At 45.2% G+C, this 16,488-nt stretch overlaps 1 protein-coding gene across 3 annotated transcripts in view; it reads left to right on the top strand.

The window, feature by feature from the left end:
* LNX2 (ligand of numb-protein X 2) overlaps positions 1 to 16,488 on the top strand; it is a 73,809-nt gene that overhangs the window by 48,245 nt on the left and 9,076 nt on the right. For all 3 annotated transcript variants that reach the window (XM_053385941.1, XM_053385944.1, XM_053385942.1), the window contains exons 2-6: positions 4,007 to 4,500; positions 8,439 to 8,686; positions 11,877 to 12,076; positions 12,908 to 13,276; positions 15,896 to 16,039. In XM_053385941.1, the coding sequence (XP_053241916.1) occupies positions 4,106 to 4,500; positions 8,439 to 8,686; positions 11,877 to 12,076; positions 12,908 to 13,276; positions 15,896 to 16,039 (1,356 nt within the window). In that variant the 5' untranslated portion in view covers positions 4,007 to 4,105. The remainder of the gene's footprint in view (positions 1 to 4,006; positions 4,501 to 8,438; positions 8,687 to 11,876; positions 12,077 to 12,907; positions 13,277 to 15,895; positions 16,040 to 16,488) is intronic.

Here is a 16,488-nt window from a genome sequence, read left to right as displayed (position 1 = left end):
AAGTGGTACCTCAGGTTAAGAACGAACCTTCAGAACGAATTAAGTTTGTAACCAGAGGTACCACTGTATTCCCAAAGCAGTATGATATCCAGGATAACCAGTGGAAATGGGGAATCCCCAGCTGAACTCGGCCCCAAAATCACTAGGTTGCCTAAGGCAAACTATGGTTCTTTCCGTTTCAGGTCTCCCTTTCCCCCTCTGCAGTAGGGGGCTAATAATACTGCAGTCCCCCACAGCAACGACCTCTAACCACCCCAGACCCCCCAGCCACCAACCTGTGTTGCTTTCCCTGTTGCTAGCCTTCCTGTTTAAGACCACGGCTAGTTAACACATGCCAGGGAGGCGACCTCATTAACATGCAAACGCAAAGCTACTTGGCTGGGACTGACATTTTAATTATCTCCCACCAGTGTGACTTTCTCTCCATCTCATCGTATCGCGTGTTTTATTTCATTAGAAAAGCCAGGGTATTGGCTGTCAGCTATTAATTATGAAACCTATTTATAACAGTAGCCTGTCGACGTGACTTGCTCTTTGTTCCACAAATCAAGTGTGTGTGTATTATTAATGCGCTCGGAGCAGGCTTTTTGCTAACCACAGCTAGCGCATTGGAAGCCACGCAAACTTCACTCTCCTCCTCACATTCCCCTCTTAAGCAGTTTTGCCGGCATCAGCCGTAATCGTAGCTAAGACCAACCAGGGTTTCTCTTTAAGCAAGAATCTGAAAGTACAGTTTGAAGTCACATAGGAAGCTGCCTGGGACTGAGTAGCCATTGGTTCCTCTAGCTCAGTGTTGGCTGGCAGCACTTTGTAAGTCCCTCTTCACAGGGAATTCTGGGAATGGTACCTCTGTGAGGGGAATGGGTGTTTGTGGACTAACAACTCTCAACACTCTTTGAACCAACTCTAGCTCCCAGAATGCTTTGGGGGAAGCCATGAGTCTTCATAGTGGTATCATAGTGCTTGTTCAAGGAGGCATTGCGGCAAGCAAAAGCACCCAAGAAGGACTCAGAGGAGGGCCAGTGAAGGGTGTGGCTTGCGGAGTGGACATGGTCTGGGAGACTCCCAAAGGCCAGAAAGAGAGCCACATCTGACCCCCAGGCCTGAGGTTTCACATACAGTAGATACCAATGAACTGTCTAACCACAGTTACGGGGTAGGTGTGGATTTTGTTTCAAGGTAAGATAAAGTCTGCAGAGGGAGAGCTCTGGTTTCCTAGCCTGATCTCCTGATATGGCTCATTGTGGATACTGGAGAGCCTTCTTTACCACAGGTTTGAAACAAAAATCCTGGTTTGTATTAAGCTAGCGCTTCCTGGGAAGCTAGCGCTTAGCCTGAGAATTGTAGCTTAGTGTTAGTTAACAAACCAGGAAAATAAACAGAAGATTGGGCTATATAAACACCATACATTTTAAGTTCCTGATTTCCCCTAGAGAAGGCTGGGAAGTGTGTGTGTATTATTAATGCGCTCTGAGGAATAAACCCCATTTCCCAGGATTCTTTGGGGGATGTCATATGACCAGTATTATGTCTGCATTGGTACATAGCACATTGCACAGATAGATGACAGCTGGGAAAGATCAGAAATGAGGAAGACCAAGTATTCTTAAAAGACTGGAATAATTTTCTAACATATTTGAGAGACCACTGTAAACAGTTGAAATCATTGGCCGGAATACAATGACACTTGTAAAGTAATATGGATTTTGGATACCATGATTATATGATAGATTACAGTAAAAGATGCAGGAAAATGTTTAGAATTGGAACCCAGGGAGGGAGGGAGGGAGGTCTCAAGGTTCGAAAGAACCACTTTTTTAAGGTTTGAAAATGATATGTTTATGGTGTGCAACTTTGATGTAAAACTAATAAAAATGTATATATAAAAAAGATAGATGAAAACTGATGTTCCTCTTGAGTTTTGTTTTAAATTAAGATGTTTCTCTTGCAGTTACGCTGCAGTTACGCAGTGGTGTAGCGTGGGGGGTGCAGGGGGGGCCGGCCGCACCGGGCGCAACATCTGGGGGTTAGGGTTAGGGGGCGCAAATCCACGGGTTAGGGGGTGCAAATTACTTGCCTTACCCCGGGTGCTGACAACCCATGCTACGCCACTGCAGTTATGACAAAATAACAAAACACATTGCAAACCCCAAAAATATGAAAACACAGACATTACTCAAAAGCAGCAGTCATCAAAACCGTGTGTGTTTGTGTGTGTGTGTGTAGATAATAGAGCGCACAGAGTTTTAATTGCTAATCACTGAGATGGACAAACTTTCCACATATGCGTTTGGCTTTTGATATTGCTGACTATAAAATGCGTAACAGGGCCGGGTGGTAGTGGTGGAAATGGAGCCAAATGTCTCTGCACGTATGTTCGTGTTTCCTCCTGTTTTAAAAGGCAGGTTTGATGAATGGGGTCTTCTAACCTCTAATACACAATAGGAGCATTTGTTTTGTGCTAAGTCAATGAAATGAATTGTTTGTGTTTTGAGCTTAAGTGCTCCTGCTGCCCCACGTAGCCTCGCTTGTAGCCAGAAAAGCACATAATAGCTGGTGCATAGCACTGGAAAATGTTTTCGTTGTGGGAAAATAAAGGGCCAAGCGCTAGGCCTTCCCATTTCCGTATAATGTTTTGGAACGAGTGTTCTGTGACACCATTGGAGAGTTGGAAAAGTACAGAATGTGGTGCCTCTGTGTGACAAATTCAGCTATGATTCTTTTTACAGCAAACTTCTAGCTCTTAACAGCTGTCAAGGAATGTTTAAAAGTGTGCAGGCAATGCCAGGAGCCAGAAGAGAACATTTCCAGCTGTTGGGAGTGGGTTTCAGTATCCAACATAGTCTAGAACTGAACTACAGCTTACGTGCAAATACGTGAAAGAAAATCCTGGCAGCCTCTTGTAAGGAAAAGCAGCTTTGGAAAGTTGAGTTACTGGAAGTACGGAAATGTGCGCACACTGCTGCTGCTCTGTTCTGAATCACACGCAAAGGGGGCTGTTTTCATGGAACGTGTAGATAGGCCCCTGTTGCCTCCCTAACACACCAGAACAAATGATGTAAATAGTAAACAATTTCACGATATTATCCAGAATAAGACTAACCATGGAAATCATGCATAGCATGCAGAAGGTGGACAGAGAAAAGATTTTCTCCCTCTCTCATAACACAAGAACTCGTTGGCATCCAATGAAGCCGAATGATCAGTCCAAATAAAAGGAAATACTTCTCCCGCAGGAGGCAGTGATAGCCACCAACTTTGATGGCTTTAAAAGAGGATCGGAGGAGAGGGCTGTTGATCTATGATGGCTCTGCTTTGCTTCCACGATTGAGGCAGTAATGTTCCTGAATACCAGTAGCTGGAAAATGCGAGGAAGGAGAGTCCTGCTTGCGGGCTTCCCTCAGGCATCTTGTTGGCCACTGTGAGAACAGGAAGGTGGACCCAGCAGGCTCTTCTTATGGTCTTTATGTTAAAACTGCTCATTTTGCATAACGTTAAACAGGTTGTTGCAGTCAGCTTTTATCGGCACAGAAACTGGGTTACACGGACACCTAATTTTAATTCAGTTTTTAGGTTTGTGGTACACACACACACCAATTTCATGTCCCCATTTTCAGGGTACAAAAGTGGTGGAGGATTTCAGTGGTGGGTTGGGGACAAAATCTGCCTGTGCTCTTTTCCCTCCTGATGGCCACCATTTTGGTCGCCCCCAAAGGCTGGTGGCAATATCATTTTGTAGTGCTAGAATATCAGCTACCAGTGGGAGGAACTAGTCGAAGATCTGTATGTTGCCTATACCCAGGCATGGAATTTGCACCCTGCCCCCAAAATGCAAAAATAGGAAAGCTGTTCCCTTCATGAAATTTCTCCCTCCAGACTCAGCCAGAGGTTGAGCTCAAGTTTAGTACACACAGCAGTGCTGAACACAGTTTCTCTTGCATGAGGTCTTCTTGCTCACTCTTTCAGTGAATCTCAATAATGATTATTATCGTTTTTACTTTTTCAGAAAAATGACTCTTTGCTAAACAGAAAAAAATCATGAACAAATAAAACCTCTACAAGCAAGTTCTCCATTGACGAGGAGGCCAAACCGGAGTGCTTTATAATGGGCACCACAAATGAGGAGATGGTCTCAGTGGAGCAGAACTTGAACCCTCTGTGCTTTGAATGTGGCCAACAGCATTGGACAAGGGAGAACCACTTGTACAATTATCAGAACGATGTAGACGATGACTTGGTCTGCCATATTTGCCTTCAGCCCTTGCTACAGCCATTAGACACCCCTTGCGGCCACACATTCTGCTATAAGTGCCTACGGAACTTCCTGCAGGAGAAGGATTTCTGCCCTCTGGACCGCAAACGGCTCCATTTTAAGTTGTGCAAAAAATCCAGTATCCTCGTCCACAAACTGCTTGACAAACTCTTGGTGTTGTGCCCCTTTTCTTCAGCGTGCGAGGAAGTGATGCAGCGGTGTGACCTGGAAGCACACCTCAAAAACAGGTAAGTAGAAAAGGCCACCCACCAGTGATAACTTAGAAGTTCTGCATCTTTCAGTCGCATTTGAAAAGTGTGGGATTGAGCTGTCAAGACTAACATGCTTATATGCCATGGATGTCAATGTGAGTTGAAGTATGCTTTTCTTTCTCTGGATTTCGTATGTATGTGTTTTGGACTGAAATACTTTTCCTTTTCAGGGGTGTTGTTCATTTATTAATTTGTGGTGTTGTTGTTGTTTTTTAAACACACCTCACTTCTTATTGCACAGCAATCCCAGGTCATGATACAATCAATAAAACAATTTTAAACTACGGTACTGGCAATAACATCCTAAAGCAAGGGTGTTCAGGGTTAATCCTCTCAGACTTTCCTTCACTTGAGTAAGGCACTGAAAAACCTGGACAGACCTCTCAAAAGCAAGCCTGGTGCCAACTATACTACCATCAAGATCAGGTCTTTTTCCAGAGGCTCACCTGCTGTAGGGAGAAGTCAACTACATCCTCTGGGTGAATTTATGAACCATGTTGGCCCCTGATAAGCCTAGGCTCATGGTGCATCATGAGCTATCGGGAACAAGCTGCATACTAATGCTTTCTGCCCAATGTTCTACTTCACTCCTCCCTGGGCACAAGGAAGAGGGGGGAGGGAAACAGGAAGCAACAGTTAAGTTTGGTCTCCCACAATGTCCAAATCCAAGATTGTGGTTTGTGTCTCCCCAACAAGCTGGTAGTCATATACCAAAAGCAAAACATGGTTTAGGGCTGGCTAGCTAGCCTGACTTGTTAGGGAGAACTAAACCATGATTCCGGGTTCAGGTGTCATGGGAAGTCAAGCATAATTGTGGGCGTCCAAGCTTTTTCTCCCACTCGAGCTAGGGGAGGGACAAAGAAGAAGCAAGCACCCACCATTTTGCTTTTTCCCAATAAATCACAATAAGCCTGCAACTTGGGTCACCGCAATCTGTGAACAAGGCCTATGCTGTCTCTGCAGTCCACCCAGGAGAAAATGAATGTCTTCCATGTTATCATTAGAAACCTAGGAAGCTGCCTTATACCAAGTAAGAGCATTGTTCCATCTAGCTCAGGATTTACACTCTCCAGGGTTTTAGGCAGGAGAGTCCTGCTTAGCCCTACCTGGAGATGCCAGAGATTGAGCCTGGGACTTTATGCATGCAAAGCGTGTCTGTGAGCCATGTCCCTTCCCAAATGCCATCACTACCATGCCATTTTCAACATGTAAAATGTTTTAAGCTGCAATCCTATACACACTTTAACCTGTGTGACTAATGCCTACTGAATTGAGAGGGGGCTTCAAGAAGTGTAGCTGCAACCTGTCGTTCCTGTTTGCAGATGGGAAACTGAGATGGGAAACCTGAGATCTGTCGATTGCCCAAATTCACCCCAGTGAATGTGTATGTGTTCAGGCTTGCATCCTTACCTTCAAGGGCCAAGGCCAGCACTCGCTATTATTCTGAACCACCGGGAACTAGAACAGACTCGACTGGCCTTGGCCTTGCAGTCATTCTGGCTCAAACCCGGTAGTTTCTATTGACAAAATAATCTGCTTCATTTAAGCATAAAAGATGAATGAAATGTCAATGTAACCCTGAGGCAGCTCTGGAGTGTGTGGCGAATCTCTGAGCTTGCTGAACAAGGAGATTAGAAGAATGGGGTACAAATGTAATTATTTCCTGGTCACTAACCCCGCCCCCAATATTACCCTATTGCCTCATTAGCATCCCATTGATTTATCAGATTTTCAGGTTCAGCAAGTTCTCTTGAGAGCCACAGGCCCCCTCAGAGCACTTTGAGCTCCTCTGAAATGAGCCAGCGCAAGTCTTGGGTGGACTTTTAATTCCCTAGCATGTGACATTTCAAAACCTTCTTAAATGTTTAATAGTCCTTTGGAATGCACTTTGCCAAAAAGTCAATTACTGAACAGAGGACCAAGATTGTTCTACGGGACTCAGCCGAGCTTTCATTTGATTCTTGCCAAGTGTTCAGCAAAACCATACAGATGTCGAAGATAGGCATAGCAACTCAGCATATAGTGCAGTGTTCAACAAGGGTGGCAACTTTGCTGAATCATTTTCAGGGGGTGAGGTGGAGACACATGGCGCTGTCCGGATGCATCCGGTCACATCAGACCACACACACACCCTGGGCTGGGGCTCTGCTGGACACTTGGTACCTAACAGAGATCTCTGGGATTTGTGTAGACCAGGAGTGGGGGACCTTTGGCTCTCCAGATGTTGCTGAGCTAAAACTCCCATCAGCCCCAGTTAGTTCAATAACGTCTGGAGGGCCAAAGGTGCCCTGGCACAATCAGTGCTGTTTGCAGAATTTAAGGTCCAGTGGGTTGGATTCAAGCTAAGTTGAATTTAGGCCATGCTTGGAAATCAGTTAGTCATGGCTTTAGACCAAGTGATTTCAATATTAACTAAGTTCCATTTAGCTGGGATCCAGACCCTTATTTCCCATACCTAGCTATATCATTCGTGTGTGTGTGAGAGAGAAAGATTCTTTATTTTTGTATATAATTTTTATTAATTTTCCAATAAAAACAAATTTATAACACAATTAAACATTAAGAATTCATCACACATCTTTTTTCTTTTAGACTTCCATCAACATGTCTGATAATTTTCCGTAGTTAGAGAGAGAGAAAGATTCGACCCTTGCGCAGTTTGTTTAGTACTGGAATCCCTTCAAATTATTTTTTGTGGTGGACACATCGCAATCTCTGCCTTGTGCATGTTTTAATGCCGATGCAGTTGCTTTAAGCAAAAGTTGTTCATTGACTTCAGAATACCTGTTCTAAGGCATTCCAGTTCTCCCTTGGGATTTGGCAGTCTGTGACATCATAACAGGTCAACCAATGACAGCAGAGGAGCACAAGTGGTAGAAACAAAAGAGGACCGAACAGATCAGTGGCTGAGGAATGCAGGATATTTGGGGGTGGGGAATACAAAAACAACAAAACAATTTTCTATTACTTGTCGCTGTGAGTTACTGTCCACATGGCCACCTCTTTTGACTTGTGCATATTACTTGTCAGGGCTCCCCCCCCCCCGAAAAAGAGGTGGGGGAACTTGCTGAGCACCCACCATAAGTTGATTTGAGATAAGTCTGCTCCAACTTATATTTGATCTTTGGAGTCAGAGTTTGATGCATACAAAGGGGATGGAGCAGACATCATACTCAGCTCATTCCCCAGCTCCCTGCCCCTCGTGCCCAAGTATTAAGGGCCCACATGATTCCTCTAAAAGTTTAAGCTAACCCTGGACTGGATTACAAGGATAGTTCAGTTTGGGCTGTACCAATGAGGAAGAGTGGAAGAGTTAGGGTTTCAAAAGCACATGTATCAGTCGGTAGGAGGTACAAGTCAATTATCACCCAGCAGGAGTCACTCAGTCCCAGCCAAAAAAGTTGCTCTCCTTTTGTTGTTGTTCCTTGTCTGACAAAGAAGGGCTTTCATGTTACTCTTTCCATACCTTTCATCTAAAAAATATGAGGAAGATTTAACATTCAGGTAGGGAATCCCAATCTTTGGACAACACCTATATCTGAAGTCATGAGATGGAAAAGGTTCTTTATCAAAAGACTAGCTAATAACTGCCCTTCTCCAAAATAACACTATAACTCAGCCCCTGCCAACCTGGTGCCCTCCATATGTTTTGGACTACAACTTCCATCAGCTCTGCTGGCAGTTGCTGATGGGATTTGTAGTCCAAAATATTGGGCGAGCACCATGTCAGCAGAGGCTGCTGTAACTATTTAGCAGAGATGTCTGTTTGGAGAGTGTGTGTGACATGGATTGCTACTCAGCTGGATCGCAAGCAAGACTCCAGATTAGTCAACCAAAAGCTTTGCTTTTTTTGTCCAGACATTTTGTGAGCCTCCTTATATCTATGTGAAGACATTGTTGTGTTTTGTCCTTAGGTGTCCTGGGGCTTCCCACCGAAGAGCTGCCTTGGAGAGAAGAAAAAACAGCAAATTGCAGGCAGACGCGGAGAGCGAGAATGAGAACAGCATGATAGATCGCCCAGGTTCTCAGTCTCCTGACACAGAGCATTCTGGGACAGGAACAGCACCAGCAGAGCAGAACATTACATCAGCAACTGTCCCTGTGTGGACAGATGAGTCTGGCCTTGACAACCCTGCCTTTGAGGAGAACACAGGAGCTGACAGTATGTTCTGTTTCTCTTTTGACATCCTGTTTGTTCTGCCTTGAAACGTAGGAAGCCCCCAAGCCAGATTTATTCTTGCATGCAATCATTTTCATGGTCAACGTTTTCCACTTGCTTGTTATTTTTTAAACCTTTTCTCTTTCATTCTCACTCAGAAGTAGTTAGGGCTGCAAACCATGGTTTGAGAAATACTTTAATTAACTGGGCTTAAAAAAAATCTACCTGGTTAATCAGGTCACCTTTTTAAGTAATCAACAAAAAAATGAATTGATAAATCTAATCATAATCAGCTCACTGAGCTCAGAATTTTGCCTTAGAAGGGTTCAAATACTGTTCAGGAAAGAAAATTAAGAGAGAGAGATTGATTGCCAAGCCAAAGGTCCTTCCGGAATATGCTGGGATTTGAACCAACATCTCCTAAGACTTAAGAGTGACATGATGTTTGAAATTCATCCTAGTGTACTGTTTATGCACATGTGAATAACTGTACAGTGGTACCTCAGGTTACAGACGCTTCTGGTTACAGATGCTTCAGGTTACAGACTCCACTAACCCAGAAATAGTACCTTGGGTTAAGAACTTTGCTTCAGGATGAGAACAGAAATCGTGCAGCGGCAGCAGCGAGAGGCCCCATTAGCTAAAGTGGTGCCTCAAGTTAAGAACAGTTTCAGGTTAAGAACAGACCTCCAGAACGAATTAAGTTCTTAACCCGAGGTACCACACTGTAGTGCTATTTTGGAAGCAGAGTGAAGTGGGCACCTCAGACAGCCAGGTGATTTGGGGTATCATAAGAGCAGACCAAAGGCTCCTCTGGCTCAGCATCCTGTTCTTAGAGTAGCCAACCAGATGCCGTGGGGAACCCTGCAAGCAGGACCCTCCTGCAGTTTCAGGCAACTGGCATTCAGAAGTGTACCACCATAGCTGCCACCATTTGGGTGCCCCCCCCAACCTCAATGGAGCCTTCTAAAATTGATCCAGGTTGATGGAAATGCTCCGCAAAGCGGTGCATAGCTCAGCGCACTGTATGGCCTTTCCTGTCAGTGCACTGAGTATTCCAGTAAGCATTTTCTAGAGCAGGCCTGCCCAGCCAGGACAGACAGACAGATGCAGAAGTGTAGGGCATTATTAGAGGATAAAACATTATCCAAGGATGCAGATTGATGCCCATGCAAAACCATGGATCTCCATTCAGCCTCCCTGCACTTTCCTTTGAAGTATCCATGCGATTTGCCCTCTATCTATCACGGTGACCACAGTGGCAACTTGGAGAAATGCCCTCTGGCACCTACACAAGTTGGTACTTAGCCATCGGATTCACCCAGGCTTGCTTACATAACCCAAGGGTAACCATAGCGCTTACTTTGCACTTTGTCTCCTAGATTGAGCACCTCACCTTGGGCTTTCATCCTGCAGTTTATTTCACTAGATTGCATCCTTTCCTCTTGCCCAAGTCACTGCCAGTTCAGCCCAACTGGTTGTAGGAACTTCTTTTACCGCTTCCACCAAGGTCCATCTTGTCCAGCCTTTCCCAGCCTGGTACCCTCCAGATGTTGCTTTACTCTGGCTCACATCTGTCCCAGCCAGCATGGGGAGTGGCCAGGGAAGGTTGTCCAAACCGCCTGGAGGGGTTGAGATTGGGAAACGCTGGTCCAACAATCAGCTGCCTTCGGGAGTTGTAGAAGCAGAGCGTTAGACTTCTCTCACTGTCTGTCTACCCCAGCATGTAGTGGTATTCAGAAGAAGAGTGCCCCTGAACATGGATAAATTATTTCATTATCACGGCTAGTAGCCATTCATTGACTTGGCTCCCATGACTTTTCCTAATCCTTTCTTTAAGTCAGGGTTTGGGAACCTATGGCGTCCCAGGTGTTGTTGGTCTCTAACTTCTATCATCTACACCCAGTATTGCACAATGGTCAGGACAATGGGAGTTGTAGTACAGCAACATATGGAGGGCCACAGGTTTCCCACCCCTGGTTTAAAGCCATTTGAGCTAGCGATGCAGCTGACATTAGGAAGATTTTCATTTAGTTTTTAAAAATGTATTTATTCATGGCCTTTTTCTACTGCCCATCCCCAGATTCCTCAATGTGGTTTAGAAAAGTTATGAATCAAATAATGTATAGATATACATATTAAAAACAATACCTATCTGTATTAAAACAATGTCTATACAGTCAACGTAAAGCTATTAGAAACCAGCACAAAACCAGCATAAAATCAATATAAAACCAACCAGAAAGCAGCGTAAGAGAAAAACAATTAGCGCCACAGAGGTAAAAAAATGCATTAAAAATACAACCAAAAAGGCTCTTCATCATCCATTGAAGGGTACTGGTGGTTGCTGCTTCTGAATAATGAAACCCTAGTGTGAAAATATGAAATCTCTCTTTTAATGCAGTTATGGGAAAGATAGTTTGTAATTCCTCCCCTCTTAATGTGCTTCCTCTGAAGCACTGTGTTTTCTGCAGATATCATCAAACATCTTGTTAAAATTAGATTCCCCATTATCAACTCTCAGCTATCGGATGTTTTTCTACCAAAGAAAAAAGGAAACTGAATAATACCAGCATTCACCTGCAGTTACCCTATGGTAATGTTTCAGTCTGGGGTTTTAGAGAGGAAGCGAAGTCTTATCAGAGAGGAAAGGAGTTCTTCCACTTCCCCTTCCTAGAGTGGCGTGCAATCTGGTCAGCCACTCATGAGCATCCCATGTTCGTTGAAGTTGGCTTCCTGTATTTGTGCCTCAGGGCCTTTCTGAATTCATCCTTCCGCACTTAGGATGGCACCAGTTACTGCAGCTGAACAGCCAGCCTCCAGGGCATTTTCACGCATCTTACTAAAATCCTGAGGGCCACATTTGCCCCCGGCTTGAAGCTCTCCACTCCTGTGCTGTGCTGATCACACCCATGTCTAGAGGCCCATCGTAGTGCAGTAAAGCTCCTGGTTTTGTTGTCTGCCTGCGATTTCAAAAGTAGGCGGGCTGATGAGAATGTGGCAGGTCACAATCCTGTACCTGAATCTAGTGGGCAGGGCTTAGCTTGCCATGTGTAAGTTGTGCAAGTTTGGTTTCAGCTGATCTGCATTACGATATGTCAGGTATCCTGTTGTTTGTTGCCCAGGAGTTTACTCTGTTGAGGGACAAAAATGTATTGAGGCATCCATATTGTTCTCTTTTCCAATCGGGCAGCAACCCATCAGCCGCCGAGTTTGCCGGAAGGTGAGATCACCACCATAGAAATCCATCGGTCCAATCCTTATATCGAGCTGGGAATTAGCATAGTGGGTGGCAATGAAACACCTTTGATCAACATTGTTATTCAAGAGGTTTATCGAGATGGGATCATTGCCAGAGATGGAAGACTCCTTGCTGGAGATCAAATACTGCAAGTACGTATCTAATTATATATTCTTCTCAACTTGCGTGTGTCCGGACTGTGCTGTTCTATATCAAATGGTGGGTGGGGAAGAGAGAGAGAAAGAGAGAGAGTGTTATCATTTCCTGGCAGTCAATTGGAATTCTCTATTCTGGACAAATGTTAGCATGGCAGTCTCTGGTTGGGAAACATTATTCAGTCAATGTGAGTTTGCCCTTTCAGCATTGATACTGGTGATTTATGCGGCTCTTGGGGGTTTCTCATCCTATAACTCTTTTCCATTCTGGTGCATCTTTCTAAATGTGGCAGTCAGTCTTGTTGTCCTTTTGTAAAACGATGTGCTTATGTTTCCTTTAGCTTTCCATGCCCCAAGAGGTTATTTTTTGATAAGACGTAATTTAACCAGCACAGCAGTATGTATTACCAGTGCTATTTTTCTAGAAAAAGAAGTGCCAGAATGCCCCATGACTGCCTCCCTTGTTCTCTTATAATGGCAATGGTGCCCACCTGAGAGGTGCCAGAACTGAGTTTCGGCTGAAAAAAAGCCCTGTGTATTACTGTTGATCATTTCTATAAATTCCACACACACACCCTCATTGATCTTAAAAACTGTAAGAAAGAGGTTAGGCTCAAATCAGGGTATGTGAAAATTGTAACTTGGGAGCATCCAAACCCTTTCAAGTAAGAACTTGTGTGTGTGTGTGTGTTTTGTTTTGGGGAGGAGATATTTTCAAACTAGATCTTGGCAAGTAGGAATAGTTGGCTGGTACGCTGAACGGTGCACTCCACACTCCAACATTTTGTTGCATGTCCCACTGGCATGGCCCTATTTCTTTTCTTTCAGGTCAATAACTTTGATATCAGCAACGTGTCCCACAACCATGCCAGGGCCATCCTTTCCCAGCCTTGCACGGCGCTGCACCTGACCGTGCTCCGAGAGAGACGCTTTGGGAGCCGAACTCACAACCACAGTGACAGCCCCCCACAGCGAGAGGATAGTTTCCACGTGACCCTGCACAAGCGCGACTCCAACGAGCAACTCGGCATCAAGCTGGTGCGCAGAACGGATGAGCCTGGGGTTTTCATCCTTGACCTTTTGGAAGGCGGCTTGGCTGCTCAGGACGGCCGGCTCTGTAGCAACGACAAAGTGTTGGCTATCAATGGGCACGACCTGAAGCATGGCACCCCAGAACTGGCTGCTCAGATTATCCAGGTAAGTTTCAGCTGAATCTTGTAGGGTGAGAAAGCAGTCACAACGCTCTGCTAGTTACCAAGGATGCTGATGTTGCAAATTTTAAGTGAAACCTAGCGAGATAAGAGTATAAGCCAGAATGAGGAACCTGTGGCATGTTGGACTCCAACTCTCATCATTCCTGACTGTTGGCCATGCTGGCTGGGACTGATGGGAGTTGGAGTCCAACAACATCTGGAAGTCCACAGGTTTTCGATCCCTGGATTGGAAAAATGTCATATCTGATTATACTGCTAAACCAGACATGTCCAACGCGTCAATGGATTCTGGTTGATCACGACCAAGGCCTTGTCGTCTCCACCTGCCGCCCTCTCCCATGCTGCCGGGCACCCTCAATGTGCGCTCGGCTGTGGCCGGAGCAACTCCTCAGGCGGCATGGCCATTTGAGGTTCTGCTTAGCTAGGCTTGCTCACCACTGCTGCAGCAAGTGCTCTGGCTGCTGCTAGTGCTGCCTCTGCCTCACAGCCACCTCCCACACCCCGCTCAAGCCACTGGCTTTGCCTGATGCCCAGCCAGCTGTTCGGCCTTGGAAAGGTGCAAGGCATCTGCCTCCGCCCCCTACAACCCGCAGTCGTGGGGCAGGGAGGTGAAGATGAGGCGCATGGGCTCTACACGGGCTGCAGCGCTGCAGAGGGAGCTGCGGGAAGGGCAAGAGAGAGACAATGATGCCCCTCCTCCTTCTCTCCCCTCCCGCCAGTTCGTAAAAAGAAGTTCCCGTAGTTCTGCATGGATGCCGAACTTTCCCCGCCAGCTCTTCATCTGGTAAAGGGGGAACTGGAGATTTTGGGGCGTGTTGTCTTCCCGCGTGTGCCAAGGGCCCTAGGAGGGGGCTGCTGTGGGGGTAATAATTTGTTATTATTTTTATCATCATAATAATTTATTGCCGGTATTTATACCCCACCCATCTGGCTGGGTGTCCCCAGCCAATTATAATATGTTTAAGTTGAAGAATGACAATGGGAGAGTGTAGTAGATCATTGCCAGTTTTTTGATACTCAGTATCAGATCGCAGCCTGCTGGAAGTTGGACATGACTGTGCTAAACCAACTTGTTAGCATGGAGTCTCCTTGGACTTAACTTGTGCAATGAAGGCTGTTTTCCATATTAAAATGATATGGTTGGTTTCCCTAACACAAGGAGTTGCTTTTGTTTCACTAAAGGGAGGAAAGCATGGGTTTGCTCACACACTCTTAGGCTGTGTATAGAAATCAGCTTTTAATACTACATGAACTAGTGCTTTGACTGGGTGTCATATCTTAATAACAGGAAATGTTCTCAACTGGCAAGACTTCTGCTAGGGACGTTGGAGAGCTGCTGGAAGTGAGATTAGATACTGCCAGTCCAGCTGAACTAATGATCTGACTTGGTGCAAAGCAGGTTTTTAGGTCTCTTTTAAAACCAACATATACTGAGGTACCCTGTCCAGTTCTTTTGATCAACATTTACAGCTCAGGGAGTCGTACGATCCCCAGCTAGGCTGGAGCCTTTTGATGATATTCTGCATCCACAGAGCTTGAACTGGAACGATTGAGCCCTGTAAATGGGAATCCCCACCTAAAATGCAAAATGGGAGGAGACTCTGGGGACCCCTGTGTTACTGCACTGGCATTTGAGACACCCTCTTGCTTTGTGAATGGGTACATGGGAAGAGACTGGGATCAGGAAGGAGAAGAGGGGAGCAAGTAGTTAAAAGGGGAATTTAAAAAAATACTTGTTTCAAAGGAGATACCAACCTTTCAAAAAAAAAGAAAAAGATATTACTTCAAGCAAACTACTAGGCAATCCATATTCATCCGTCCCAGCTCATCTCCTCGATCACTGTGTCTCTCACACACGCACCATCTCTGTTTCCACAGGAAAGCAACCTTTAACAGGACATCTTGTGGCGTACTAGAGAAACAGCATTGTTTTCCTGCTTTTAGGGAAACTGCTATGGCATCCTGGAGCATAGCATCACAGACCTGCAACTGTAATAAATCACCGTTCCAAAATACTGAAAATTGTTCAGGAATGGGTTTCTGTGCAAAATGGCTGTTGAGTGCAATGACAGATTTATAGGCATGAACTGAGTTTAAACCTCTTAGGTTGCATCATCATACTTTGATTGGGCAGAACGTTACCTGCATATTTGCCACCTCAGCCAGCCAGTTGGCAAGATCTTTTGTCTTTGCCTCTTTTTTAAATGAAACAAAACAGCCCACCAGAAGTTCCTAGTTTAAAATTCTAATTTTTTAAAAAATGTTATTAACTAGTTCACTTTTATGCATTTAGCTCTGTCATATTTTCGGACATAGTCACATTTATTTAGGTGAACAAATGGGGCCCTCCAAAAGGGTTGTGTGCATAGGGCCTAGTTCAGTTCTGGTACTCAGAAGAGATTCCTGGGCGCAGAATTCTTCCATTCTATACTTTTTGCAGTTGGTGGCTAGTTGGTTTGTGAGAAAAAGCAGAAATCTCCCCCACTATTGCCCTGCGTCATGCATTGCCCATTTTATTTTAGGGCTGTCTGGCTGTGGTGCTGGTAATAGTGCTGATTTCTTCCCAACTGCCCTTCCTGTTCCTTTGTTTTGTTCCCCACAGGCCAGCGGCGAGAGGGTGAGCCTAGCCATTTCCAGGCCTGCCAAGTCACAGATCGTGAGCATTCTCAGAGATGGAGGGCTTCACCCCATCAGCCAACACCAGTCTCATTCGCTGTATCACAGTAACAGGCCCAGCCCACATAAGGTAAGCTGGAGGGCGGTGGGGCTGGCTGACCACTGAAAGTAGTGCCTAGTCGTTACTAGCAAAGTTGTGACAAGCAGTTTTATGGGGGGGGTCATGAATTCTGGTGGGAGGGTGGAAAAAACTGAAATGCCCTGAGATCTATGGGTATAAGGCGGTATACTGTACAAATTTAATAAATAACGATAGTAATGTCTGCTCCAGTGGCTCTTCCTATGAGTGGTTGAATGGCACCTATCAATATCAGTGTCAGAGGCAGTATTTTGTTTATTTGTTAAATTTATATACTGCCTTGGAATTCCAGTTGCTGGGGTGAGTGCTGTTGTGCTCATATCCCACTTGCTGTCAGGTGGCAGAGGAACCAACCTCCACGCCAGGTTGCTAGGAACAGGTAAGACAAGGAAAAGTCCTTACCATCTGCGTTTTATTCAGTATTTACAGAGAGAGGCTTG

The sequence above is a fragment of the Podarcis raffonei genome, chromosome 4, assembly GCF_027172205.1.
Source record: "Podarcis raffonei isolate rPodRaf1 chromosome 4, rPodRaf1.pri, whole genome shotgun sequence".
Taxonomy (NCBI): Eukaryota; Metazoa; Chordata; class Lepidosauria; order Squamata; family Lacertidae; genus Podarcis; species Podarcis raffonei.
This window is presented reverse-complemented; position numbering and strand designations above follow the sequence as displayed.